The sequence below is a fragment of the Chrysemys picta genome, chromosome 6 (assembly GCF_011386835.1).
Source record: "Chrysemys picta bellii isolate R12L10 chromosome 6, ASM1138683v2, whole genome shotgun sequence".
Taxonomy (NCBI): Eukaryota; Metazoa; Chordata; order Testudines; family Emydidae; genus Chrysemys; species Chrysemys picta.
This window is the reverse complement of record NC_088796.1, coordinates 95114652-95142230: the sequence shown is the minus strand read 5'-3', so window position 1 is coordinate 95142230 and position 27579 is coordinate 95114652. Positions and strand designations below refer to the sequence as shown.

Here is a 27579-nt window from a genome sequence, read left to right as displayed (position 1 = left end):
GGCTGGGGAGGGTCCCTTTTTGACCAGGTGTTCGGTTGAAAACTGGACACCTGGCAACCCTAGCATCTGTAATTGAGTCATATCGCATGTACATATTAGGGCATTAATGTTAACATGTTATATCTAATACAACACGTATTCAAGTGTACTGAGTTAGAAATGCTGTGAGATCCACAGCTTTGAATTTCCTCCCTTTTGTTGGTTTAAAATTTCAGCTGTAACATTGCATTAATGTTGGATTTTTTGCCTCTAAAGCCAGATTCTCAAAAGATAGAAAGTCAAGTCCACATACGAAAAGGCACCTTCAGTAGGTGTCCATGTAAAATAACTGCATGTAAATGCCCACGCGCACTGTATGAGTATGTATGGGACTAACTAGCCTCTTAAGTGCACATCTGGCTGATTTACATGCTCATGTTTTGTGTAGACCTCTGGCTTCCATTTTCCAAAATTAGGCCCTGTCATGTGTTCCAAATGTTTAGACTGTGTTTAAAAATCAATATTAAAATATCACTGACACATAGCAGAGCTGGGCCAATTGAATATTAAATTTACCAGATAACACAAATATTAACAATGCCTGACTAATATGAGGGCAATACTCAGTAAACCTAATAGCATCCACATTATGGTTCAGAAGTAGTCTTTTGCCTATTGAATCTGCCATGGAGAACACTTTATACTTTCAGCAGCAGACCCAGTCTGTCAACTGCAGTATAACATCCCTCTCTCCTTGTACCAGTGGGGACGGGGACAATACCTGCTCTCTCCTCTGTGCAGCTAAGCGTTAGACTCACTCCTGGGCCTTGGATTAGGGGAAGCATATAGAACCCGACACTTCAAGGCAATGAGTGCCAGAGACCCCTAGACTTCGGATACACCAGTGCAAAATACTGGCTCTCTTCCTGCCATCAAAATAACCAGTTCACCCTCTCTTTAGTGTGTTACCTTCTTAGGGTCCGAACTGATAGCAAAGAATCAAAGGGAAAGACCCATTTTAAGGAAAAAAGAGAGACCACAACAGAAACTGTTGAAAAGTATTTTTTCCTGCAGAAAGGCCTTAGAGAGTCTATGGATTCCTTCAGGGGAGCCAAGGGAACCGTGATTACAGGACAGTGAATAGAGAGACCTCCCAGAACTGCAAAGTCCAAATAGAAAACACTTAAAAACTGCTGCTGCTGCAGATTACTGAAAGGAGAAAACAGGCTTCCAGACAGAGAGGAGAGAGGAAAAGATCAGACAGAAACCATTGCAATAGCTCCTGTCCCACCTCAGTCTAATTTGTCCCAGACTGTAATTCCTCCTTCTGATGATCCATACCAGCATTGCAGCTCAAACTGCCTGTCTCACATAAAACTACAAAAGAATGTCAAAACAGCCATGTATTCCTCTGTTTGTCACTGGTACCATACACAGCCACATTTTTTTACCCATCTGCTCAGCAAAGGCAACTTGGAGACCAATTTGCTACTGGATAGATTGTCAGACCCCTACTAGCTGAGGCACTGGCAGTCAGCATTATGATGAGTTGACATTAAGGTCACTGAATCCAATTCAGCAGTGACATGAATGGTAGCGTATGTTGCACCTTGGGGGTAGCAGGACCTGCAAATGGGTGTAAGTAGCAAAATAATGTAATTTGCACCTCTGAGATATCCCTGCATGTGCACAAGGAGTGTAACCTCCTAATGCTTTGGTATTCTGTGGGGCCAAATGCATCCCTGGCATAAATGGGTTCGACACCCATTGCAGGCATTGGGAGTTGTGCCCACATAGCCCTTGGAGCACTGTTAAATTAGGGGGACTGCTTTATCTTACGCCCTTCTGCTATATGATTTTTATCCCTGTTTTCATGCACTCAACATTTTTGACATACCCATTTTGCCCATACAGTGCATGCCCAATTGGTATGAGTTGCACAAATTTGCCATCACACCCATTTTCTGGCCACCTTATACCCAGTGTGTAACTGACAGACCCGTTTATATCACTCATATACTTACGTGCAGTTGCTTGCTCCAGGCTGTATTTGGTTCACCGACTACATTTTTGTTTAAATCACGTTTCATTTTTGTTCTCTAGGTTCTATCTAATCTCCTCTTTCATTTCATGTGCTTGGGAAGTACATAAGTAAAGCATGTGAAGGATCTACTTGATTAAACTTATTTCTACCAAGCAAGCCTTATCACAGCTACTCTATTCTCCAAAAGGCCCATATTTAGTATCAACTGTACCATCATCCTATTTATATTTCTGTGCAATTGTAAATCATAAGCAAGGTTTTAGACTCTTCAGACAAGGGGCAAGTCTTTCTGACCTTACTCCCTCAAGTATTTCATTAATTTTAATGTGTCAGAGTAAGGCAAATTACTATCTCTTCATCTGTGTCTGTACAGAACCCAGCACAATGAGGCACCGATTGTCACTAGGGCCTTTAGGTGCTGCCAGAGGATTAATGATGATAAGTGTTACCACTAGATTCATTAAAAACAGTGCATAAAATTGTGCAGGCTGAAATTAAATCAGGAATAGGAGGGGGCACTAGAGGTATAAAACAAAGAGGTTGGTGCCTTTGAAATGGCTGGATTTGCCATTACCTTCTTATTTCAGTGACTGAATGTGCACATTTTTAAAATCTACTTTTTTGATTTTTATATAATGATATAATTACTTTTCATTTGCAGGTAGGATGAAATGTCTCTGACATGGTGTCACAAGATTGAGGTGTATCAAACACTTTTCCATACACAGACTAACATCCAAACTGTATTTCGTTTGTCAGCAAGTTGGAAATTACTGTGGGGCTAAACTTTTATATATTTATAAATCTATTAAATAAATCTATTGATACAGGAACAATTCACATTTTGTCAGCTAACTGAGCTTTTTCAAATAGACGATTAAACTGTTAAACAATCCAGTTAAACTAGCCATTGTCATTTGGTACAACAGGCAAACACACCCTAATCCGATCCCCAGTGAAATCAAAAGAAAGACTCCTATCAACTTCTTTGAGTTTTAGATCAGGCAGATTGAGAGGGCTGAGCCTAGAGATGAGACATCATCTTGCTTGTGGACGAGACAAAAACAAATGAACTCTTATTTCTAGCAACAAGAGCCCCAAACATCATGATTTCTGATAAACACTATACCAGAAGGTTAAAAGGTTCTCTTACGGTAACATCAAAGATAATTGTCAATATGTTTGGTTACTTCCCTGACATTTTGGTACATCTGCCTGAAATCAGTGCTTGAGTTGGAGTGGGAAAGGGATGGCATGCTCCAGCTTGGTCTTCACATGTTTTCTCTCTGCAGCAGTAGAGGAGCCTTAATCTGGTCTCTAAAATTGTTTCCCCATATTTTTCATACCACAATATGTTGTTAGTTAATTTATAATATTTATTTTTTCAGTTTACATAGCACCTATGATAGATATTCTAGGCATTCCCAAGGGTTACTCTTCCTTTAATATCCTTTCTTGGGGTTCTCATCCCTATTGCTAGTGCAATATCTGTCCCCAAACTCATGCCTAAGATCCTATCCAGTACCTACTGGGCTTGATCTGTGTGTATTGGGGCACTGAGGATATCCCTTTTTCCTAAGCACTTCCCTGAATGCGCAGACATTATAACCATGTGGTAATGAGTAATTTGCATATGCTAATGAGACACTGCAGAGGGGAGATGTATCCGGGCTGAGCCCCTATGCTATTTGCATGTTATCTTTTGAAAATTCACCCTCCCCTAAGTCCTCTGACCTCTGCTGGTCACCTCCAAACATGCGGGTCTCTGGTCCCTCCACTGACCTCCTATCTCACTGGTCACCACTGTGCCTGTCCATTATGTTGCACTAGCGAGCTGCCATTATGTTATGCCACTCACTATTCCGGTGTGACCAAGAGAGGTTGAATCCTTATGCTAGCTCCAGCCTCAGTTCCTTTCCCCTGGGACATTGCCTGCTGCTAGCTAAATAGATGACTCTGCCCATGGCTGCTCCTTGTTTTTGTCGACGCCACCTGTAGCATAAGAGCAGTGCTTCATCTTGCAAGTGTGGCCCAAACTGGGTTGGGTGGACATCAGTGAATTTGTAGTAGTTGCAGGCAGCCCGTGCAACCAAATAGTAGCTTATAATTTCAAACCTGCAAACACATTCATAACAAGCTTTGAAAATCTCACTGAAAATGAAGTCGGCCAAGCCAAGCACCCAATTTCCCCACTCACCACCTTTGAAAACTCCAGCCTGTATGTACAAAATTGTATCCTTAAACTTTACATTTTTTTATTATATCAAGGTTGAAACATACCCAAATAATTTTCTCTAATTCGTTTCCTTTATCTTTGTTTCTCCCTCCTGTGCCCTTTAGATGATAGACATGATGTATTTTGTCATCATTATGTTGGTGGTTCTGATGAGCTTTGGTGTCGCAAGGCAGTCAATTCTTTTCCCCAATGAAGAGCCTTCGTGGAAGCTGGCAAAGAACATTTTTTACATGCCCTATTGGATGATCTATGGGGAAGTGTTTGCAGACCAGATAGACCGTAAGCGTGTTTATGATTCTCATACTCCAAAGTCAGGTATCCAATTTTGATCAGGTGATGTCTTACAAGTTCATTTGTATGTTCTCAATAAATGGCTCGAGATAGGGGACTCGTTCATTGAAGAAGATATTCACAGAAAAGCTATTATTAGTAGCTGCTAGTATTGGGGTACCAATTTCTGTATTGCTAAATTTTATCTTTTATATATATATATATATATACATACATAACTTTTTTAAGTGATTGATTCTTTTTAAATGCTTAAGGGTGTTGGGGTGAAGAAATCTAGGTATCCATGAAGAGTTCATTGGTATATTTAGGACATAGCACTCCACTCCTTTTCCATCCATTGATTTTGATTTGGGAATGAATACACCAGTTTTTCTCAACTTGGTATTGAGAATCCAGTCTGAAAATACTGAGCCAGCTCTTCAGCTGGTAAAAGTCGGCATAGCTGTACTGAATTGAATGGAGTTACACTGACTTACACTAGCTGAGGATTTGCTCCATTGAGTTTTGCTTTTACTGGGACCTGTTCACTGCTACCACCCGTATGTTAAATCATGTGATGCGACCCTTTGTGGACGGTGGATATATTACTCAAATTTTGTTTCATTATTTATTGAGAGGTGAGTTTGTGCTCAGTTCAGTGCAAATAGAATGGAAGCCATCATTTCCAATACATTCTCCTAAGGATTTATTTGGCTGGCAATCTGGAAAATGCCAGTTTTCTATTTAAATTAAACCTCATGGTGCCAACAGGTGTAGTATGGCAAAGGAGATGTGTGATCATGTGAAATGATGCAGTGTGAGGAATGGAAAAAGCTAAGAACCATCTTTTTAACAAACACTGACATGCAAGAGATGCTCAACCCCTTCATTTCTGCTTAAATGTGCATAGGTCTTGGAAGTACTTACAAATGAATATCTCTACTAATGGTAGAGAGAGCCCATTGAATCTATATAAATATAGCAATTCAAATACTAGGTACAGCCTTAAGGAAGAAGTGTGCTTCCATGATGTATCTTGAGCTCATTCAAAAAAGAATTTAGAATGGTGTTTTGACTTTCCCTAGATTGTTTAGATCCAGATAATAAACTTATCTGCATCACCATTCATCCCCTTTAATGCCCTTTAGATGTAGACTGTGTGCTCCATGAAAGGTGACTCAGGTGTCATGTCCATGGAACCCTATGTCAAATGCAAATAGTCTCCTTTTATGTTACCCCTCCATTATGTTCTCAAAGGCAACATGGCTTTCAAGCAAATAAATATCCTGAAACCCAGAGAATTTCTCCTTGTATTTACCTTTCCACTTGGTTCCATCTTTTTTTTCCTCCAGAAATCCATTTTACTTCCAAGGGTATAATAATTGGGGGCTGATATTATCCCTTTAAACTGTGGCTCACTTTTACAAATGGAATTCTGTCTGTCCCTCTACAAGTGGCCATTTATTGATGTTGTACTAAGAAACTACCATAGTGCAACAAGTGCGGCAGTCTGGCTGGATAAGAGGATTTTTTTTTAAATGAAGTGCTGATTGTAGTTTAGAACCCTGCAATCGGAGAGAGATTATTTTTAACATGAGTGGAGTATGGCTGTTAGGTATCTGTAACAGGCTGGCAGACTCTCTGCCCTTGCATAGGGATCCAGGGCTAATCTAGTGAATAATCCTGATGTCCAGTGCTTAAACCTTGCATAAAAGTGCAGGATCATACTGTTGAGTCATAAAGGCAGGTGCATTATCTTAACGCCAACCAGGTATAAAAGGAGTTATTTTGTCCCTCTCTCTGAGGAAATTAGGGGTTTTAACAGATGAGGTCCTTCACAGAAACTCTAAGAGCAGCCCCTACTTATTTCTCTGTGAGTAAGAGAGAGAGAGAGAGAGAGAGAGACTAATACTGTGCAAGGTATTAGAGTCTGCCATTCTCTTTCAGTGTTTTTCAGTACATCACAAAATATATGTTATCCCATGGAATAGAATGAAGAATGCACTGATTAACTGACACACAATTGTGTTATTTTTTTTTATATTGTTATTTTTTCACTGTTTGGAAATTTACTGCCATATATTCTCCACACTGTTCTAAGCTAAATCAGCCACTGTATTCTATTTAGAGTGACTGTACTTTCTCAAATGTGATTCTAAGAGTGTCCTAAAAGCTGTTGTGCCACCTCTAAAATGTAATCAGATTTCACAACCTGTGGTTTTACTTTCCTCTTCATATTATGTTGAAAGGATTGCTCAGATTATTATTATATTTTTTTAATATTTGTATTTTGGCCATGAATTCTGGATTCTGCCAGAGTGCTGATCTCTGGCATGTTACACGATGGAGCTGCATGCTAGAGATTACTTGTGTCTATTTGAGAAATGTACAAAAAGTGTATGTTACTCTAAAATGTGTTTTTTTTTCTTTTATCTCTTTCTTTGGATTTGTGAAGCATGTTGTAAAGCTGGCCAGATCCACCTCATCAGCTGGCAGCCTGTCCATCCAGTAGATCTGCTCTTATTTTTAATTTTATCTCAAAATACTGCGCTCTTAAAAAAACTAAGCAGTCATATTTTTCTAATTTACTGCATGGACTGTGTTTATATATATCAATAAATACCTGCATTCATTTCATGTGGGGGAAAAAATCGCTTAGTTGAAATGTTTATAGATGCTCAACAATGCACTGTGGACATTGAATCTCACTAGCAACTCAAAAGTGGGGACAGTTCTACTCTCACTTCCAGGAGTTTATATAACCCAGTGGTGTGCACTATTACATATGCAGTATATAAATACTATACTCATATAGATTATTGGCTAGCAATCAATCATAAATAAGGCCCTACTAAATTCATGGTCCCTTTTGGTCAATTTCATGGTAATAGGATTTTAAAAATCATAAATTTCATAATTTCAGCTATTTAAATCTGAAATTTCATGGTATTGTAATTTTTGGAGTCCTGGCCCAAAAAGGAGTTGGGGGAGTTGCATAGTGCTATCCTTACTTCTGCGCTGCTGCTGGCGGGGCACCGCCTTCAGAGCTGGGTGCCTGGCCAACAGCTGCCGCTCTCCGGCTACCCAGCTCTGAAAGCAGTGTAGCAGTAAGGGTGGCAATACGGCGATCCCCTCCACTCCCCACACACACACACAATATCCTTGTGACCCCTCCCACAACTCCCTTTTGGGTCAAGAGCCCCAGTTTGAGAAACACTGGTCTCCCCCATGAAATCTCTATAGTCTAGGGTAAAAGCAAACAAAAGACCAGATTTCACGGTCTGTGACGCGTTTTTCATGGCCGTGAATTTGGTAGGGCCCTAATCATAAAGGAAAAGAAATAGAGCAAAACTTCTAAGATTGTTTAAAACATGTTCAAATTTTAAAACAAGTTAAACAAAAAGATAAAGTTAGTCCTAAAATTGAAACTAGAAAGCAGTTTCTCTCAGATGGACACAATCTTGTTTATTGCAGAAGGACGGGCTGGATGAGACAGGGAATTAGTAATAGAATTTCACTTTTAGGTTGCCGTTTCTAATCCAGCTCAGACTGGCATTGATTGATAGTGACTCCCAATCAATTGCTGATTAGTTGTTTCAGTGCTTTTCTAGTGGACAAGTGTCCTCATCATAAAATCTACCACGGCAATTTGCACTAATTGGTATCCTTGTTGGAAATCTGAGCAGAGAACCCAAAGATTGAATTGCCACAAAGAATGAATAGTCTTCTGACCCCTAGAACCCATCCCTCCAGAAAAAAACAGGTGGCGGGGGTGGGAGGGAGCAGAGACAGCATCAAAGGAAAACTTGTGATGCTGTTGTCTACAGTGCGCCTGTTCTATAAACAAAGGGTGAGTTAATCTTATGTGTGGTCAGATAGTAACTGTAAAATGACAACTTGATGGACAGCAGTCACCATTAAAATCCAAACACATAACATTCTTAGAATATGAACTTAGAATATGGAATAACTGTGATTGCTGTTGACAGATATTGACTTTTTAATGGCAACTCCTGTATGTTGGCTCATTGTCTTCTATGTAAAATTTGCTTAGTGTATAGATCAAAACAAGATTTTCTTTCCAACTGACAGCATTTCAAAAGCAATCTGAGAACTAAAAATCAATCTGGATTCTTTCTGCTCCCTACATACCCTTATGGAAAAATCCCATAGAATTGTAATAGACAGTGATGGAACCTGATTCTCCTCTCACACCTTTATATCTGTATAGGTTTTTGAATCACCATATAGAATGTAACAAAAAATTCTATCCTTTATATAGAATTCTCTAGAGGAGAAGGAGAATTCTGATCTCAAATCCCCAACCAGGGGTTAAAGGAAGTCTAGTGTTGAGCAGTGGTTGGTGGTCCACCAGGTCTATGGCAACAAGGTGGGAAGAGAGTAAGCAAGAACTTAGTCTAACTGGGGAAAGGCATTCTCACTGCTCAGGAATGCCAACTGCTACACTATAGTTCTTATTGGAGCAAGATGACTAGAAGAATATAGAATTCTATAGGATGGTTAAAATGAACTATAGAAAGGGTATATTTTTCTGTTAAATTCTATGGACCCAGTTCACATTTACACTTTACACCATTCTGGTTGCATAACAGGGCCTTAAAGTGAGTATAAATTGCAGCTACATCCACTTGAAAGCCACTTAACACTGCCAGAGCAGAATAAAGGTGCCCAATATGAATGAGAATTCAAGGCCTATAGATTTTATAATAATTTGCATTGAGCCTTATTATATTTCTGTAGAATCTTTTAAGTTTCAGCCTTTTTACATTCGTATGGAACTTTCTCATAAGGTCCATCACTCTTATTCTAGAATTAGAACTAACAGCAATTTTGTACAAGATGGAAAGAAATGTACCTTTGCTCTTCTGTGACTATACTGTACATTAACTCTGCATCACTGACAGATTTTGTTAATATGCTAGATAGACATACTGGGTGAGATTCCTACAAGGCCTATATACCCTTGTGTGGGTTTTTTTCTTCCCTTGTTGCAAATATGTTTATTGTTTTTAATATACGGAGAAGGAAGGAACTAGAATTAGAGGCAGCAAGTGCAGAATGAATAGACTTTTAATATAAAATGTGACTAAAGCACCAACATTGCAAGGCACAACAGATATTTGGAGGAAATGTTTTAGCAGAACCTAGGACAAAAAGTAAAATACAAGAACATGGTTTACTTGGTCCTGCCATATCTCAGGGTGCTGGACAATGTCCCTTCCAGCTCTACATTTCTATGATTCTGTATCAGAACAATACTATCTATTAATGCTAAAACAATCATTTAAAATAATGAGGTATTGTTGCAGTTCCCTGACAGGTTTTTTCCTTAGTGGCTAAAGCAAGGATGTGATGATCAGGACTCTCAGATTTTAGTGTTTTCTCTGTCTCTGAATCACTGTGCAGCCTTAGGCAAATCACTTATCCTCTCTATGCTTCGGTTTCTCCATTTGGTAAATTAGGATAATAAATACCTAGCTCACAAAGTTGTTTAGTGTTTAATTAATTAATGGTTATAAAGTGCTTTAAGATCCTTGATGGAAGGCTCTGTGGAAGTGGAAGTATTATTAAGATGGAAAAAAGCACCTAGTTATCCATAAGGATGAGGATATAAGTACATTTCAGATTTCTGGAGCTTCCACAAAAAATTATTATTCATTACTTAATATTCATATTTTTGTCTTCATCTTGAGAAACATGACTATATGTACCCATTAAGCAGTTCCTTCTAACAACATATAACATACCTTGAATTGTAGAGACCTTATCCATTTTTAAATGAAAAGCTTTTACACATAAATTGTTTTTGCTACTAAGTAGTACCCTTCCCTCTCTCTTTTGGGACAGCAGATGGGGGAGGAGATTTGCAACTGTCCTTTCACAAGCCCTCAGCCGAATGCACATTAAAAATTAGCAATGCCCATGTCATGTCTGGTGTAATTATATTAGAGAAATAGACCTTGGAGTAATCATAGCCCTAGGCCTAAATTCTGCAGATGCTTTAGGCCTGAAACACTCAGAGATGTGGGTTACAGCTGTTTGCTCTCGTATGATGAGCTGGCCAGGAAAGAGGAAGGGCTGGGGAGCGAGGAGGAAAGGCTTGTACAGGAAGCTGCAAAAGTGAACATGGAAAGGGAAAATAAGCATAGGAGGGGATTATGAAAGAAGAAACAAAGGATGCAAAAAATAACTGTTTCTACAGATGTCAGTTTCCAATGTCCTAAAATTTAGTGAAGTTGCACATGTGTAACTGAAATTGGAGCTGGGCCCTGAAGAGCCAAATTGTTAAAAGCATAGCTCTGACATCTATGCTCAATGTCCTACCTTCATTTAATTGGTACCAAGGTATCCAACTAGTCATGTGTATGTGCAGTCACCTAGTGTACACATGCAATTGTAGTAAAAGGTCTTGAATCAGCAAAACACTTAACATGCTTAAGTACTATGCTGAATCAGGGCCACAGCGTGCACAAATGTAAGCACACAATCTGAAGCAAACATTGTAACTCTGTTTTGAAAATACAGCGTGGAGTTCTTGTGGCACCTTAGAGACTAACGAATTATTTAGGCATAAGATTTCGTGGGCTAAAACCCTCATTGTTTTTGCTGATACAGTTACCACTCTGAACCCTGTTTTGAAAATGTTTGTCATTGTGATCTAATTCTGCCTTAAATGATACAAAATAAATGCATTTATCAAAATCTATTTTTAAATGGCCAAATAGAACTCTGATGTTTTCTTATGCCAGCATGAGCATGTATATTTATTGTCTAAAGAGAATGCTAATTGTGTTAATTTTATTTTAATATAATCTCTTTTAAACACAGTCATGCAGTGTAGAGCACCTAGTCACAGATTACTCTGTGTTTCACAGCAAGAGAGTTCTGTGGTACTGGAATCATTTCACCTGTGCCTCCATGCTTCTCACTATCCCTAGGGTGTGTTTTTGTAGCATATGCTTACACTCGCCCTGCACTTCTCATTGTGTTGCTGCAGATATCTCTGTCACATAGATTGGACATTTCAGACCACAAATTGAAGCACTGGGTGTTATGCTTGCTATTTGTAAGTATGTGATTACAGACTTCTCAAGCAGCTCAGATTTTGTGGTACATTCCACATTTCAAGCGAAACACCCTCTATTCCACAGCAACACTAAAGCAGGTGATGGTCCATGCATCAGAGACAAGAAAAATGACCTTTGGCTTAGGGGAGGCTGCACTGGACTGGGAGCTAGGAGACCATGAGTTCTAAGGTTATCTCTTGCACTGCCTGCTGTTCATATTTCTGTGCACTTCATAGCCATTATTATTGAGCATGTCCTCAGACCTCTCCCTTAGCCTACCTAAGAGGGAGACAAGTATCATTATCCCCGTCTCACAAATAAGTTAACTGAGATTTGGACAAGATCACACCCAGTAGAACTAGGAATAAAACTCAGGTCTATATGACGATAGACCCAAGGCTGAACTGTGCTGCCTTTCAGAATGAACATACCAAATCTATGTACTTGGCTAGCCCGTCTTCAACCACTAAACCATGCTTCTCTCCCAGGGGCAAGAACAGAATCAATTAATTCTGATCCCCCACCATCCTACTGTTGTCTAGCAAATAGTCGTGTAATTTATTGACAGTGTGTCACTTTGCCCCCAAAGCTGGCCCACATAGAACTCATAGAGTCATAGAATGTCAGGGTTGGAAGGGACCTCAGGAGGTCATCTAGTCCAACCCCCTGCTCAAAGCAGGACCAATCCCCAGACAGATTTTTGCCCCAGATCCCTAAATGGCCTTGTTCAAGTGGTAGAGGGCTGTGCTGGTGATCTGAAGGGTCAGGGTTCATGTGGCAGGATTCTTATGGTTGTATACGGTAGAATTTCTGTTTTTCTTGTTTTCTTTTTAAACAACTGGGTTTATTTAGGAAGCAATAAAAAATAATCCTTAAACAACAATTGTATAGTTTAAAACATTGTAAACAGTCAATTCTGGTGTGATGTGCAACAAAACACAGGTGTTCCATATTTGGGTCATTTGTCACACAATTTAATTGTTTCAGGCAGATCTTAAGGTTGAGAGGTATGCTTGATTATAGCAGGTTAGCTGCCCGTAGAGTGCCACACACAATTTATATTGAGTTGTCACTTAAAGGCAGCTGACTCCAACACAACAGGCATAGGCAGGAAGCCTTTGGAAACCTGTATGGAGAAAACCAAACACCCATGTATGTGCAATTCCTGTGGCATGAAAGGGGTTGGAGAGCTGTTGTCATGCTAAGTCTAATTGTCCATCGTACTGTATGGCATAAACTGACAGGGCTGCATTAATGGCATTCTAAATCCTCTGAGAGAGGCAGTCTTTATTAAAGGAGACTGGAGAAATCCTCTTTGTCTAGATATTTAAAGCTGGATTGTTTTTAGTTGAAAATCCTTTTTTTTTTTTAATTAGAAAAATAGGATAAATGTAGCCAGAGTTTGGGCTAAGCTTTTGATTTCCCTGATGTATGGTACGAAATACGCTTTTGAGAAATTTCTGTCAGTGTGAGAAAGAGAGATTATTCTTCCTCCGCAGCTATTCCTCAGCATCCTTCATGTGCTATATCAACTGATTATATGTGTTTATTCTGTTACTGATCTGGAGTCTTTATAGGGCCAAGTTATGAATTAGGCTTTGTATCCTGCTGGACTATCGTAGCTTGAAATCAATGCATGCACATAAATCAATGCTGCCCCACACACCAGAATTTTAAAAGCACTTTGTTTATTTCCTGATCCTGGTAAGTGCTGGGTGCCCTCAACCTCTGTTGAATGGAGGCTGAGACCAATCAGCACTTCACAGAAAATCCTCCACAAGTCTCAAGGCAGAGCCCTTGATGCCGACATGAAACTACAGTTTGAAAAGCTAAAGGAAACATTAAATAAGCAGCTAATTGAAAAGATCTGTAAATAGCATGTTGTTTGAAGAATTATTCTCTTTGAATTCATCCCAGAGAGAGAGGGGTTTTTTTCCCCCCTGTATGTGAGGAAGACTAATAATGATCATTAGCATATGCACATGCCCACAAGCACAGCACAGCCTTTACAGAAGGGTGTTATTGGTGTATGGGGTATTGCTTGTTCTGGCAATGTAATGCCTTGTCTGTGGGTGGTGGTTGTATATTTTACCGTGGGATAGTAAGCCAAACATTCACCTCTCCCATACAACTGCATCAACTACAGATTTAATAGCATAACATCTTCACATACTGCCCAAAAATAAACAAGGCCTCAGGGCTACTTGATACCACATGACTAACACCACAATATCATCCACAATTGACTCCAGTGGGCTTTGGATCAGGCCCAGAGTAAACATTTTGAAAAGAAATAATACTAGATTTGTACATCACAGATTTGTTGATTTGGGGGGGGGGGGATTTTCAGAAGCACTCGGTATTTGCCTAACTTTGCTCCCACTGAAGTCAGTGGTAAAACTCCATTGACTTCACTAGGAGCAATGTTAGGCCAATGCTGAGTACTTTTGAAAAATCCCACCTTAATGGAGTGAATGATGGAAGGTTATCGATAATGTCCATTGTGTCTTTGAAGGGGTATATGTAAGCCACTTCTTCAGTGGTTTCCTTGAAGAACCCAAAAAGATGCTTACTCAGGATGAATCTTAAGGTATAAGAAAGTTACATGCCAGCAAGAAACGGGTCAGGCAACAGGGACCACCACATGTTACCAGGCTCACCACTTTTAAGTTGCTCAAGGAACCAAAAACAAAGAAGGAGCTCTGACATTACATGCTTTTTCCCTGACAGCTAACGCACCTTTTAAAACATGGCTGCCAAAGCCAACCTTGGTAGGTAGACAGCAGGCATGTCGTGTAAATAAGGAACCTGGTCTTCACAAAAGGCTACTCTGCATTTCATTTCTCTTGCTGATGATTTTCAAAAAGCACCCTTACCAAATACTACAGTATTAAATGGATCAAAATAATGTGGCCGCTATCATATTTTGGACACTTATTTTTTGACATTGTCATCATTAAAAGCTGATCTGAATAAGGCAGGGTGCTATGAATAAGGCAATGGGTTAGACAGACTATATAGATCACTTGAGACCAAAAGGCCAACCAGAGTTATTAACTGAACTCACACTTATAAATGGGAGTCTCTGGCCAAAATATTGTCAGAGAACTTAAAAAGTAATATTTTATCCCTCCTCCCCCTACTTCCAAAAAATTAGTACAGAGTGTATTTGAATCTAAATCGTTCAAAAAATAAACAGGGGGCAGCTCCACTGCCTCCATGTTTCTATACCTGGTGCAATAAATACTTGATTGTTTCCTGCATTATTCTAGGCAGGCAGCCAAAAGTCCTTTATAGCAGAGTCATTACAAACATTTTCCACGGTGGTTCTTAGATTCTTGTGTACTGCAGTGGCCAAATAATTTCATATATTACCTTTGTGTTATTGATTTGCAGTCCCTTCTATCAATTAGCAAAAGCCTAAATATTTATTCCCAATAGAAAATAAATGTTAGCTCATAGGAATAAGCATTTTGTTCACTTCACATGAAAACCTCTAATTACCACCAGTACATAGCACTATTTCAGAAGCAGCTTGACAGGTCAATGAGGGACAGGCAGTTGCAACTAAAATCACTCAAACCATATAGACTTCCTGAAATTTCTCAGGGAAAATCGTGATGCTGCTAACAGAAGAGCGTTCAATATCAAGAGCAGTAGCTTGTATAATCTGTAGTGAATTTGACAAGTGTTTGATCACAGCATGAGGCAAGTGCATAATAAACCTCTTGGGGAAGCATCATCCCACTTTGCTTTGGAAGTTTTTTTTTTGGGGGGGGGGGTGGAGAAACCTTCTTCATAAATATTTAAATGCTTTTGTAGGTTTCATTCTCATTTGTTTGTTTTATACTGTTTCTTCCCAGCTCCCTGCGGCCAGAATGAAACCAGAGAGGATGGCAAAATAATCCAGCTGCCCCCCTGCAAGACAGGAGCATGGATCGTTCCAGCCATCATGGCATGCTACCTCTTGGTTGCAAATATCCTTTTGGTGAACCTCCTCATTGCTGTTTTTAAGTGAGTGGCACACTGATGCATGTGGATTCAGGGAGTTATGATTGTGATGTTTCCCTGAGATCCCTTGGGTTTTGAGGCGCTCGCCATCACTTGAAAGAAAACCTACTTTTCACCTTTCTGGTGACCAGTCCCTAATCACAGACCTTAAGGACATAATTTTAAGTACAGTATATACACACAACTCCTTATACAACATCCATACATACATTTTGCAATGGTTATGATGACCAGTGTGATACAGGCTTTAATTAGGCCTGGTCCACACTAACCCCCCACTTCGGACTAAGGTACGCAAATTCAGCTACGTTAATAACGTAGCTGAATTCGAAGTACCTTAGTTCGAACTTACCGCGGGTCCAGACGCGGCAGGCAGGCTCCCCCGTCGATGCCGCGTACTCCTCTCGCCGAGCTGGAGTACCAGCGTCGACGGCGAGCACTTCCAGGATCGATCCGGGATCGATTTATCGCGTCTAGACAAGACGCGATAAATCGATCCCAGAAGATCGATTGCCTGCCACCGAACCAGGAAGTAAGTGTAGACGTACCCTTAGAGACCTTATATGACATGCTTTTGATGAACCCATGGGATCCCTGTATTCCATCCAAAGTTCCTTGGGTCACTATGATGATTTGGCCAGCATGGAGGCCTTTGCAGACTGTTGTGCTGTAGACTGGGGTTTGGAATCAGTTTCAGGGGAGATTTATTATGTGTGAGAGTGACAGAATAGATTGTCTCCAGGCAGGGCTGGATTTAGGGGCAGGCGACTCAGGTGACTGCCTTGGGATGTCGGGCTTGGGGGACGCTGGGCTTGGGGTGCTGTTTTTGTTGTTAGCAACAAAAGAGAAAATAGAATGAAGTAAAATGTTTCAGGTATTAATGTTAGTACATTGCAGTTATTCTTAAAATTAAAAAGTTTCTATAAGCTTAGAGGAAATACATTTTTTTAATTGGCTTATATATGACATGAATAAAATACAGTTTTATAGATCCTAGCATACAAATTTATCCTCTTCTATGATAGGGATAAATCATGCATGCAAATCGTGCATCAAAATCATGAAATGGGCTACAAATGCAATAAAAAATAAGGTATTCAAAAGTGTAACAAATGGGGGTGGGCACTGAAGACACTCCTCACCTTGGGCGCTATTTGGTGTAGGTCCAGCCCCGTCTCCAGGGTATGTGGTGGCTGTACAGTTCTTTAGAATTTATGGTATCCAAACTACAGAGATCCATTTGGACTGAGAGCAAGGAAGTTCTGCGTTCTAATCTCAACTATGGCATATGTACACTTAATCCTTCATTGCCTCATTTTATCCATACATAAAATGTGGATAATAATACTTACCCACCTCATGAGCCTAACTGCTTGTGAAGTGTTAAGTATTGATATTCTGTCATTCATAACCAGCATATCATTGAAACTACTGGTACAGGCATTGTGCTTTCTTGAGGAGATAACAGTTAATCTTGTCCTGTGTTTTATGACGGCCTTTGACACTATGTGAAATCTGTCTAACTAGGTACAGTATTATCATGTGGGGAAATACCCAAGGATGGTTTCAATCTCACTTTATTTTCCTTTTCCCCTCTCCCCCTCTTTTCTTTTAGCAACACATTTTTTGAAGTCAAATCTATATCCAACCAAGTGTGGAAATTTCAGAGGTATCAATTAATCATGACATTTCATGAAAGGCCAGTCCTACCACCTCCTATGATTGTTTTCAGCCACATGACTATGATTTTTCAACATCTCTGCTGCAGATGGCGGAAACATGAAAGTGACCAAGATGAGAGAGACTATGGACTAAGTAAGTTAGTTCAACCAGCTCACACCTGTAGATAAAAAGCATGACTTTCAAATTCATTTGGTGGTCCTTAGAGTTTGCAGGGCATGTAAACTGAACTCAGCTCTACAATAACCTTTTCAGTGAGAAACAACTACGTACGCACACAAACACTAACTGAAATTAATCATTTAATTTTATCAGTGCATCTCCCACCCTTAGAGAAAACCAACACAATGTGTTCAATTTTCCCCTCTCCCTTACCACTGCTCAATATACAAACATGCCCTTCTTCCTTCCACTTGACAACAGGGAACCCTGAGACTTGAAAGTCTTGAAAACAGCACCTGACCAGGCAGAGATGCTAAGAATTTAAGTAAAATTAAGGATCTTTGTTTGGGAGATGTTAGAAATAGGAGAACTTACCCAAACTTTTCCCAAGTAAAAAATGGTTCAAATTTGGCTAAGGTCCAGGCCTTATTTCCTTGTTTTAACTAGTTCATTAAACCCTAATAATGATTTTGTAAAAAAGATAGGACTACATTTTCAAAGTGACATTCATCCAACTGCTAAAATTCACAACAATAGTTTTGTGTGCACAATATTTACCTGCCTGACTGATGGCTGAGTGCGCTCATTTAGTAGCTGATTCTCATATAAGTGTATGATGTAGATACAGCCTTGGAGACTGCTTTTGATAGTTTTGCCAACAGTCTACAATAATAAAAATCAGGATTTTGTTTCTTATAAATTTGTGCTTTGTCAGTGTCACATTCCTTCTGTCATTCCCCACAGAACTGTTCATAACTGAAGATGAACTAAAAAAAGTGCATGACTTTGAGGAGCAGTGCATAGAAGAATATTTTAGAGAAAAGGATGATAGATTCAATTCTTCCAATGATGAAAGAATCCGCGTCACTTCTGAAAGGTGATTTTTGGTTTGGTTTGGTTCATTCTATATCGGGAGTGGGTAAACTATGGACTGTGGGCCACACCCGTCCCACCAGCCAATTTAATCCGACCCTTGAGCTACCGCTGGGCAGTGGGGTCAGCAAACAATCCACACGGTTACTGGAAGCAGCGGCATGTCCCTCTCCGGCTCCTATGTGTAGGGGCAGCCAGGGGGCTCCACACACTTCCCTCGCCCCAAGCGCCACCCCCACAGTTCCCATTGGCCGGCTGACAGGACAGCACGCAAAGCTGGAGGCGGGACATGCTGCTGCTTCCGGGAGCTGCTTGAGGTAAGCGCCACCTGGAGCCTGCACCCCTGACCTCCTCCCGGGCCCCAACCCCCTATGCCCCTGCCCTGATCCCCTTCCTGCCCTCCGAACCACTCAGCCCCAGCCCAGAGCACCCTCCTGCACCCCAAACTCCTCATCCCCAGAGCCTGCACCTCCAGCTGAAGCCCTCACCTCCCCACCATGCCCAAATCCCCTGCCCCAGCCTAGAGCCCCCTCCCGCACTCTGAACCCCTCTGTCCCAGCCTAGAGCACCCTCCTACACCCCAAACTCCTCACCCACTCCTGCACCCCAACCCCAATTTCATGAGCATTCATGGTCCGCCATACAATTTCCATACCCAGATGTGGCCCTCAGGCCATAAAGTTTGCCCACCCGTGTTCTATATAGTAGGTATCTTTAAATGTGTTCCTGTTACCAGTGCTACTCTTTCTTCCTCTCCTTGGTAAGGGAACTGCTTGAGGCTACTTTTTAAATTATTCTTCACAGCCTAGAAAATGCAGCTGGTTGGAAAACGTTCAAATTTTTTTACTACAAATTTTCATCCAGATTTTGAAACTATGAAACATTTAACCAGCTCAGCTAGAAAATAACAAATCCATGCATTCTTCTTATATCCGAGTTATTAAAATCATAGCCCTGGAACACAGGTGGTCAAAATATAACCTGGAGGCCCAATATGGCTATTAGGTTCTTTAAGGCAACCTGTAACTTTAGCTCTGAGGCATAGCCCACTTAGAGTGGTCAAGAGCACTGGATGTCTGGACCTGTGGAGTGGAATGGGAGTTTTGCCATTTACAGAATTTCACCCATAGAGTTTATGGACTCACTCTCTCTGTATTAAAGATGAAGGTAACTGCAATCAACTCCATTTTATGTAAATTCTGTGCAGCCTCAGGTTCCTGGCAAATTCCCAACATAGTTCTCAGATCTCTCTCTTCTCTCTCTGTTTAAATGGGTGTTTATGTAGCCCTCATAACCACTGTATCTGAGCAATTTAGTTAGGTTTGAGCTCCCCATCACAGATCATGTCTATTGACTCAAGGCATTGTTCTCAATAAATATTTCAGGCCAACATCCAGTCAGTCTATTCATAACTAATTCATATGAGCCAATGAAAACTCTTTAATTCCTTTTGGTTAAGCTTTTCTTAAAGAGACAAAGAGAGTGATGGTTGTGAATTCATTTCAAGAAGAAACTCTCTTCCCCTTATGCTGCATCCTCACAGCACTACATCTGATGCAACCAGGTTAAAAAAGTGCTTTATACCAGCATAGAAACATATTTTAGTTTTATTTTAGTTTTGAAACTAAATCCAGCTAAGAACAGGATTAGCATATCATATATCCCCTTAACCATCTGCATTCCTGGCTGAGAACTGTATTCTAAAACAACACACTTTTATGAAAGTACATTAAAGAGGAAGGATAGTCCAGTGGTTAGGGACTAACATAGCACATGGAAGACCCAGGTTTCATCTCAGCTCTGCCACAGACTTTCTTTTGTGACTTTTTCGCGAGTCACTTAGCTTTTCTGTGCCTCAATTCCCCATCTGTAAATTTTCTTCCTCACAGGGGTGTTGTGAGGATAAATACATTAAAGATTTGAGGTGCCTAGATACTTATATAGCCCCAGTTATTGTAGTATCTTAGATAAAAGACACTTTTTGAACTAGAACCACAGATCTGCCCCAGCCCATTCCCTGTGTTCAATATGGCTGGGAAAGTTTGGATCTGGACCCAGACTCTATCCAATTGTTCTGACCCAGAAACATAAATCTAATCCCTCTACTCTTTCCCCAAACTGAGGAATGTTCAAAACTCACTCCAGATCAAAGCTACATAATTCAGGACCATCTCATTAGAAATCGTTAATAAGTGGCAGGACACAGAAGCTGTATGTTCTTACACACCCTCTCACTTTTCTATCACAGTACCTGATCATCATTCTGTAGCAGAATACATAGAGCATTACATCCATTAAAAACTTAAATTATAGGCAAGGTTGTCGAGTCCACTAAATCTACTTTGTGTGCCATAAAGTGGACGTGAATCAGCCAGAGAGGCCTGTGGAAAATTCCTCCTGAGTTAGGGAACTCTCTCCCAGCAAGAAGCAGAAAGAAGGCAGCTCTACCACCTCCTGAATAAACCACTCCTCCCTCTCCAACCCCTCGCGTGAGGGGGAGGGGGGCATATGAGTGACACAGCAGAACTCTGCTATGCCCAGTCCTACAGTGGTGTAAAATCCCTACAGGACTGTATGCTAGTGGTGTAAGTCAGATCTGCTGTCCTGACTTGCACATAGGCTAGATGGCTCAGGATCAGGCCCCAGTCAGACTCTGTTGAGCATCATTGCTCACGTGTGCTGTACACCTCATTCAGGATTGATGCCTTTGCTTCTTAAACATCCTATTGAACATTTTGGGTTTACACAGTCTGTTCTGTGGCCTAGCTTGAGAAAAGACAATAGTTACATGTCATAGGTGCAGGCAGGCTAGTTATGGGGAATGAATGAACGAACTTCCTCAACAATACTATAAGAGAAGATGCATTGTGAGGAGTTGGTGGGGGAATGTGAGAGCAGGACTGAGTCTTGCAGTGAGAATCAGGGGAAACAATCTCTAGGAAGAGAGAAGAAATTGAGAAAAGAACTGGGGTGGGAGTTATACATGTGCTTAAGTGTTTCCTGGATCAGAGCCTTGGTCTTTTGCTTCAGCCTTCTCTGAATCAAGCAACAACTTACACCTTTACCTTAGGCTGTGGCTGAGGGGAAAGCCCTCTGGCATTTGTGTTTGAGTGGACATGCTTTATATTTAGTATTCTGATTTACAATAAAACACACCACAAAGGAGTTCAAACTTGGTCTGTGTGTAGAATCTTTCCTACTCTGACCAGTTTGTCATAGCATCCTATAATGAAAAACTGAACATGAAAAAAAACATAAAACAAGATTTTAGTAATCCCAAATGTTCATGGGGCACACCAGTCAAATAACTTAGAAAAGTATCTATCTACCTACTTAGTAGGCATTCATCACAATAGTATCTATGTGTTAATAATACACACTTCAGGAGATGAAAATGAAAAATAACACAAGCTGTAAGGTGGTTCTTCTCATTATGCTAACTAGAAAGGCAAGCCTTGTTCAATCTCCTGGAGACCATGGGGGAGAGCAAGGTGGGATTGATATATTTTTACATGGACTTTCTGTTGTAGAAGAGTTACAACCCATTCTCTTTGGAATCCTTCTTTCATAAACAATATATTACGGTCAGCAGCTCATTTCAATCAGCATAGCATTATATATTTACATAAGGTTAAATTATTTTTCTTAAACTATATGCAGCCATCATATCAGTCCACCCTGAAAATATTCCTTCCTAATTAACAGTCAAGTCCTGTCTTGAAGCCAATGGAAAAACCTGCCATTGACTCCAAAAAGATGAGGATCATACCTTAATAGTGCTTAAGCTATTAGGTTTAGCTTGTTGAAAGTATCACCTAACTTCCAAAGATTATTTTTAAAAATCTGTCCTTAAATGATTTGCCCAAGGTCCCACAGAAAGCGTAGGAACTTGACGCATGGCGTCCCACATCCCAAGCTGAATCCTTAACTACTGGGCTATCTTTCTTCTCAAAATATTTAAAATTAATTATTACTGTAACCAGAGGCCCCGCATGACTGCTGATGGGGGGAGGGCAACATGTGACCATCCCACGCCTTGCCTCTGGATCTAAAATAGACGTTTTAAAACTGTGGTGCACCCCACCCCCTGGGGGGAGCAGAGGAACATTTGGGAAGGTGAGCAGCAACACCAGGTGGCTTGAGCCAGTGACTCCAGGCAGTTAGCTAAATAGAAAGCAGAAATCTGGGGGGAGGGCATGTGCTCCCCCCCACACGCATTGTCTCTGACTGTAGCATCCAAAGGCTTCAATCAAGATTGGGACCAGAATGTATTAACTGGTGCACAAATATGTATTCAGACATGGTCCCTACTGTTATGCATCAGCATACACACAGAGAAATTATACAAAAACATAAATACTCTTGCTGGAAGGCTGCAACGTAACACTATTATTTCCTAGAATTCAGAACAATAACACACAAGAACCTAAACAATCGAGAGAAAAACACCAGGCTACTCCCTAAAACAAAGAGGCACAACTCACTCCGCCTTACCATACACTGGCTGTCTACAAACTGACTCTAATTGCATGCTTCATTCCAGAGCCTTCCATTAAAATCAATGGCAAAAATCCCGTTGACCTCAATGGGATCAGAATTTCCACTTGTTCAGTACCTTCTGTATCCCTAAATTTCAAAGTTAGATATGTCATCATAGAACAGTTATTTTAAAGGTTGAATGTGAGCTAGTGCATTGTCATGGGCTAAGAAGTATGTAAAACTTGCATTTTAAAACCAGAACTTTTTGTTAAATTGTTAAATTAAATTATATGGCAAAATTCTCCCAGATTCCAATAGGAATTGGTAGCTTGAATATTCTCTATTATGAGATTATATCTTGTGCTTGAAGTGGGTTAGGCCTTTTTCTCCAAACGTTTTTGTTTCCTTTGACTAGAAGTGGTGGTTTAGTGGTCAAAAAACAACTTGGGAAGAGTGATGTTCCTCCAAACCACAGCTTCAAATCTCAGCAGTGTTTATTTAGCCATTCATCTTTCCAAGTCTATATAGTACTGAACAACAGTTTACTGTGTGTTACTCTTTCAGATAAGACTTCTGAAACTAAAATTTTGCCCACTCTGCATGCCCATTAAACTGGGGTGCAATCCACACCCCATTTATGCAGTGTTTTCCACCTCTAATTTCTATGGATCCACAGATGCCGACTCCGGGGGTGCTCCGGGGCTGGAGCACCCCTGGGGAAAAATTAGTGGATGCTCCGCACCCACCGGCAGCCAAGCTCTCACCTCCTTCTCCCTCCTTCCCCAACATGCCGCGTCCCCACTCCTCCCCTACCCTCCCAGTGCTTCCCACCGCTCCACTGCCTAACATCTGTTTGGCGGCGCTTAGGACTTTCCGGGAGGGAGGGGGAGGAGCGGGGACACGGCGCACTCAGGGGAGGAGGTGGGGCAGGGGCGGGGACTTGGGGGAAGGGGGTGGAATGGGAGCGGGGAAGTGGGCAGGGCAGGGGTGGGGCTAAAGGGGTCGAGCACCCACCGGGCAGAGGGGAAGTCAGCGCCTGTGTATGGGTCTATTGTATTGAATCTAAAGTATTTAAAGATAACTGATAAAACAGTCATTTTATCTCATCATCTAAAAATAAACTGCAAAGCAATTAGACTAGATCCTTAGACCTGTATAAATTCTACTTAGCAAAAACCCAAGGAGGGACAGGGGCAAAAGTTGGTTGTAGTCCACTTTCACACCCACAGCCTTAATCCAGGAGCCAGCCATATCCCAGTTTGGCCTATGGCACAATTTATAGCAACCTCATCTCTGCCCCTAACTTTTGCCCATCTGCAACAGCACCCAAAGCAGCAGTTCTGGCAGCTGGGGCTTGCCAAAGCAGAGCACCACCTCATTCCTCCTGCCATCACCCTACATCAAGGCCTACAAGTGGGTAGCATAGAACTGGTTATTCTGGTTCTACACCATTACTGCAGTTTCCTATAAAAGGGAAATCATTTTGGCCACTTAATCCATCCTTAACTGTGCTTTACAGCAGATGGGGTGGTATAAAAATTAGAATAGAACAGAGGATTTGGCCTGGACTTTTTAAGCCCCATTTGTTCCCATACATTTTGGCAGGTTAATAAATGGACACCAATAATCACTCCCCTGCATATAACCCATGCATTCTTCTTTTGAAGGGTAGAGAACATGGCCATGCGCCTGGAGGAGGTGAACGAACGAGAACATTGTATGAAGGCTTCCCTTCAGACTGTAGATGTCAGGCTTGCTCAGCTGGAGGATATGATAGGACGAATGGCTGCAGCCTTAGACAAGCTGACTGGCATAGAGAGAGGGGAAACTACCAAGATACGATCTAGAACCTCCTCAGACTGCACAGATGCAGCCTACATTGTGAGACAGAGCAGCTTCAATAGCCAGGAAGGGAACACTTACAAGCTTCAAGAGAGTATAGATCCTGCAGGAGAGGAGTCAATATCCCCAACCTCTCCTACTGTCACGCCCCGCCTGCGAAGCCACTCTTTTTATGCAGTGAATATGAAAGACAAATGTGGGTTAGAAAGGTTGGAAAATATTTTTAAAGAAAAGTCTGTGAGCCTGCATCGAGCGAGTAGCTCACACTCTGTATCAAAAGAAGCAAAAGTACCGTTAGCCCCTACAAGCACTTTGTCAATTGCCCCAGACTCCAGAAGGCCTTCGTCTTGCATAGATATTTATGTTTCTGCCATGGATGAGTTGCATTCTGGTATAGAACCTCTCGACAGTTCAATTAATATACTTGGTACCGGAGACCCATCTCTGCAGGCTCAAATAGCCTCTTCTGTTCTAGCAAACAGTGTGTATATTAGCAGTATTCCCAGTGACAGAATTTCTGGCAGGAGCATTGATTGTGAGGAAACCTCTACAATGGAAACAAGAGTGTTTTCTTCAGACTATTCACATATCACAGATAGCCAAAACCTCTGGGATTCAGACCCTCCTTTGTATCAGACCTTAGAGCGATCTAAAAGCAGTCGCTATCTTGCTACTACCCCATTTATTCTGGAGGAAACCCCAATCGTGAAGTCTCATAGTTTTATGTTCTCTCCTTCTCGGAGCTATTTCAGCAGCCTTGGGGTGCCAGTCAAAACAGCAGAGTACACAAGTATTACAGACTGCATAGACACCAGGTGTGTCAGCGCTCCCCAGAATATTGCAGAAAGATCCAGTTTTCCTGGAATTCATGGAGACAAAGTGGAGGACTTGGGATGCTGCCACCCGGAGAGAGAAGCAGAGCTAAGTCACCCAAGCTCTGACAATGAGGATATTGAGGCCAAAGACAAAAAGGGGGCTTCCTTATCTCCTCAAGAGAGCAGCACAGCAAGAACACTGTCCAACAACATACCGCTTCCAAAAATAGAGAGGGCCAACAGTTACTCAGCAGATGAGTCCAGCATGTTGTATGCACACACAAGGAAAAGCTATTCTATCAGTGATAAACTTGATAGACAGCGTAACACAACAGGCCCACGAAATCCATTCCAGAGGAGTAAGTCATCCAGGCCGGAGAGTAGAGGAGATAACTTGTCTATGAGAAGACTGTCTAGAACAGGCGCTTTCCCTAGCTTTGAAAGCAAGCACAGCTAGACATGCATAACAGGAGGTCTAAGAGTCATCTGCTTTCCAGTCCATTTTCCTTAGCAAAATAAAATAACCTCACAACGTGATATGTCAACTAAAGTCAGAGTCTGTCACTGGTCAGGTTAGCACTTCGTTAATCTCATTGTCGCACACTGAGTTACTGGATCCTGACCGAGTTGATATTTGCACTTAAGGAAAGAGGGAGGGAGGAAAGCTTTATAAACACTTAAATTAAAAAAAAAAAGAAAGAAAAGAAAAAAACACCCTCACGAAGCCTTGAGTAGGTTCAGAAATCTACCTTTTACTAGAAGACATCCTAGGATTTCTGGTAATTATTCATGAATTTCTAGGACACAAGGCTAAATTGGCAAAAAGAAAAGCATACAAATGAGACACTCTAAACTGATTTCTTTTTACATCAGTTCCATCATTGCAATGACTGAGGAAGAGCATCATTGTAGTCTATAGAAATGAGCTGTAAGCAAATCCTAAAGCTCCCCCACTTCTGCAACTGATCATTGTAAAGATAAACAAGGCAACAATCGTATAGTTCACCTGTCTCTTTTTGTATTGAATTCTAGTGCCACAAAATGTTTATATTTTCAAGATGGGAAAGGAAAAAGAACTGCCTTTTGTATTGCAATGTAAATGAAGGAAGAATTTATGTAAAAAAAAAAATTGTCAGGTGGTTTCCTGTACTAAACAGGCATTGTGGTGCAGTTGAGCCAAGCTCAGGATGAATGTAATTAAGTGGAATAGTATATATTTATTTTTTTACCACATTTGTCATCAATATATTGTCACTAAATTAAATGATGTCATGGAACAGTAAGAATAATGGGCTGAGATGCTCAAAGCAGAGCAGGAGTGATATTATATTTTCACTAGTCTCTGCAACATTTCCATTTCTTGCATTAATTGTTATCCACCCTCCCAAATTGCTACCATGTTCTTCTTACTATGCTACCGTCAAGCTGCTGATTTTTCACATCATTCACCCAACACAAGCATTAACATTTTACTTATTGAGACAGTTGTATCTAAACACTCAAAACATACCATACAAAGTTTCTCAAGCAGTCTGATTTCAGATGACCATTGTTTAATGGAAAATGCTCTTGGCAGAGTATCTCAAAACAATAAAAAAGATTTTAGAGGTAAGCTAAAGCACCAAAGTGAAAGCCGATATGTGTTAACAGCAAAAGTCATCAGTTGCAAGTATGCTTCCATTAAACAGCAAGATAGAACAAACCACAACATGCATTTTAATAAAAATTCTGCCCTCAATTGTGTATATGGGACCCCAAATGAAGTCAGCAGTAATATTTCCTACGCATCTGAGTGCAAAACCTTGTTCATTATGTTAATAAGGTGTTTCATACCTCTATGATAGCCATCTCTTGGTCATATAATAGAGCCTTAAAAGTATAATTTGATCACAATTTCACATCATTTTAGAGGGGGGAAGCTAAATCTTGAGACGTTTGGAAGCAAATGCTGTGACCATTCGTTTAAAAAATAAAACAGCCTCTAAAAAAATTACCATACATGTGGATCCAGGTCCTTTATTATTAATGTTAACATGGGTGGGATTTTCAGAGTTACCTGTGGGGCATCACATGCCCATTAATTTTAGTGGGAGTTGGCCA

General features: G+C 40.8%; 1 protein-coding gene across 14 annotated transcripts in view; it reads left to right on the top strand.

Moving 5' to 3' along the window:
- TRPM3 (transient receptor potential cation channel subfamily M member 3) overlaps window positions 1–26225 on the top strand; it is a 593201-nt gene extending 566976 nt beyond the window's left edge. For 11 of the 14 annotated variants that reach the window (XM_005297759.5, XM_005297764.5, XM_008168507.4 and 8 more), the window contains 5 exons: window positions 4364–4538; window positions 15481–15631; window positions 17244–17443; window positions 18215–18347; window positions 24490–26225. In XM_005297759.5, coding sequence (XP_005297816.2) covers window positions 4364–4538; window positions 15481–15631; window positions 17244–17443; window positions 18215–18347; window positions 24490–25936 — 2106 coding nt within the window. In that variant the 3' untranslated portion in view covers window positions 25937–26225. The remainder of the gene's footprint in view (window positions 1–4363; window positions 4539–15480; window positions 15632–17243; window positions 17444–18214; window positions 18348–24489) is intronic. The other 3 variants (XM_065549391.1, XM_065549392.1, XM_024105424.3) reach the window with 1 other exon arrangement.
- The last annotated feature ends 1354 nt before the right edge of the window (window positions 26226–27579 follow it).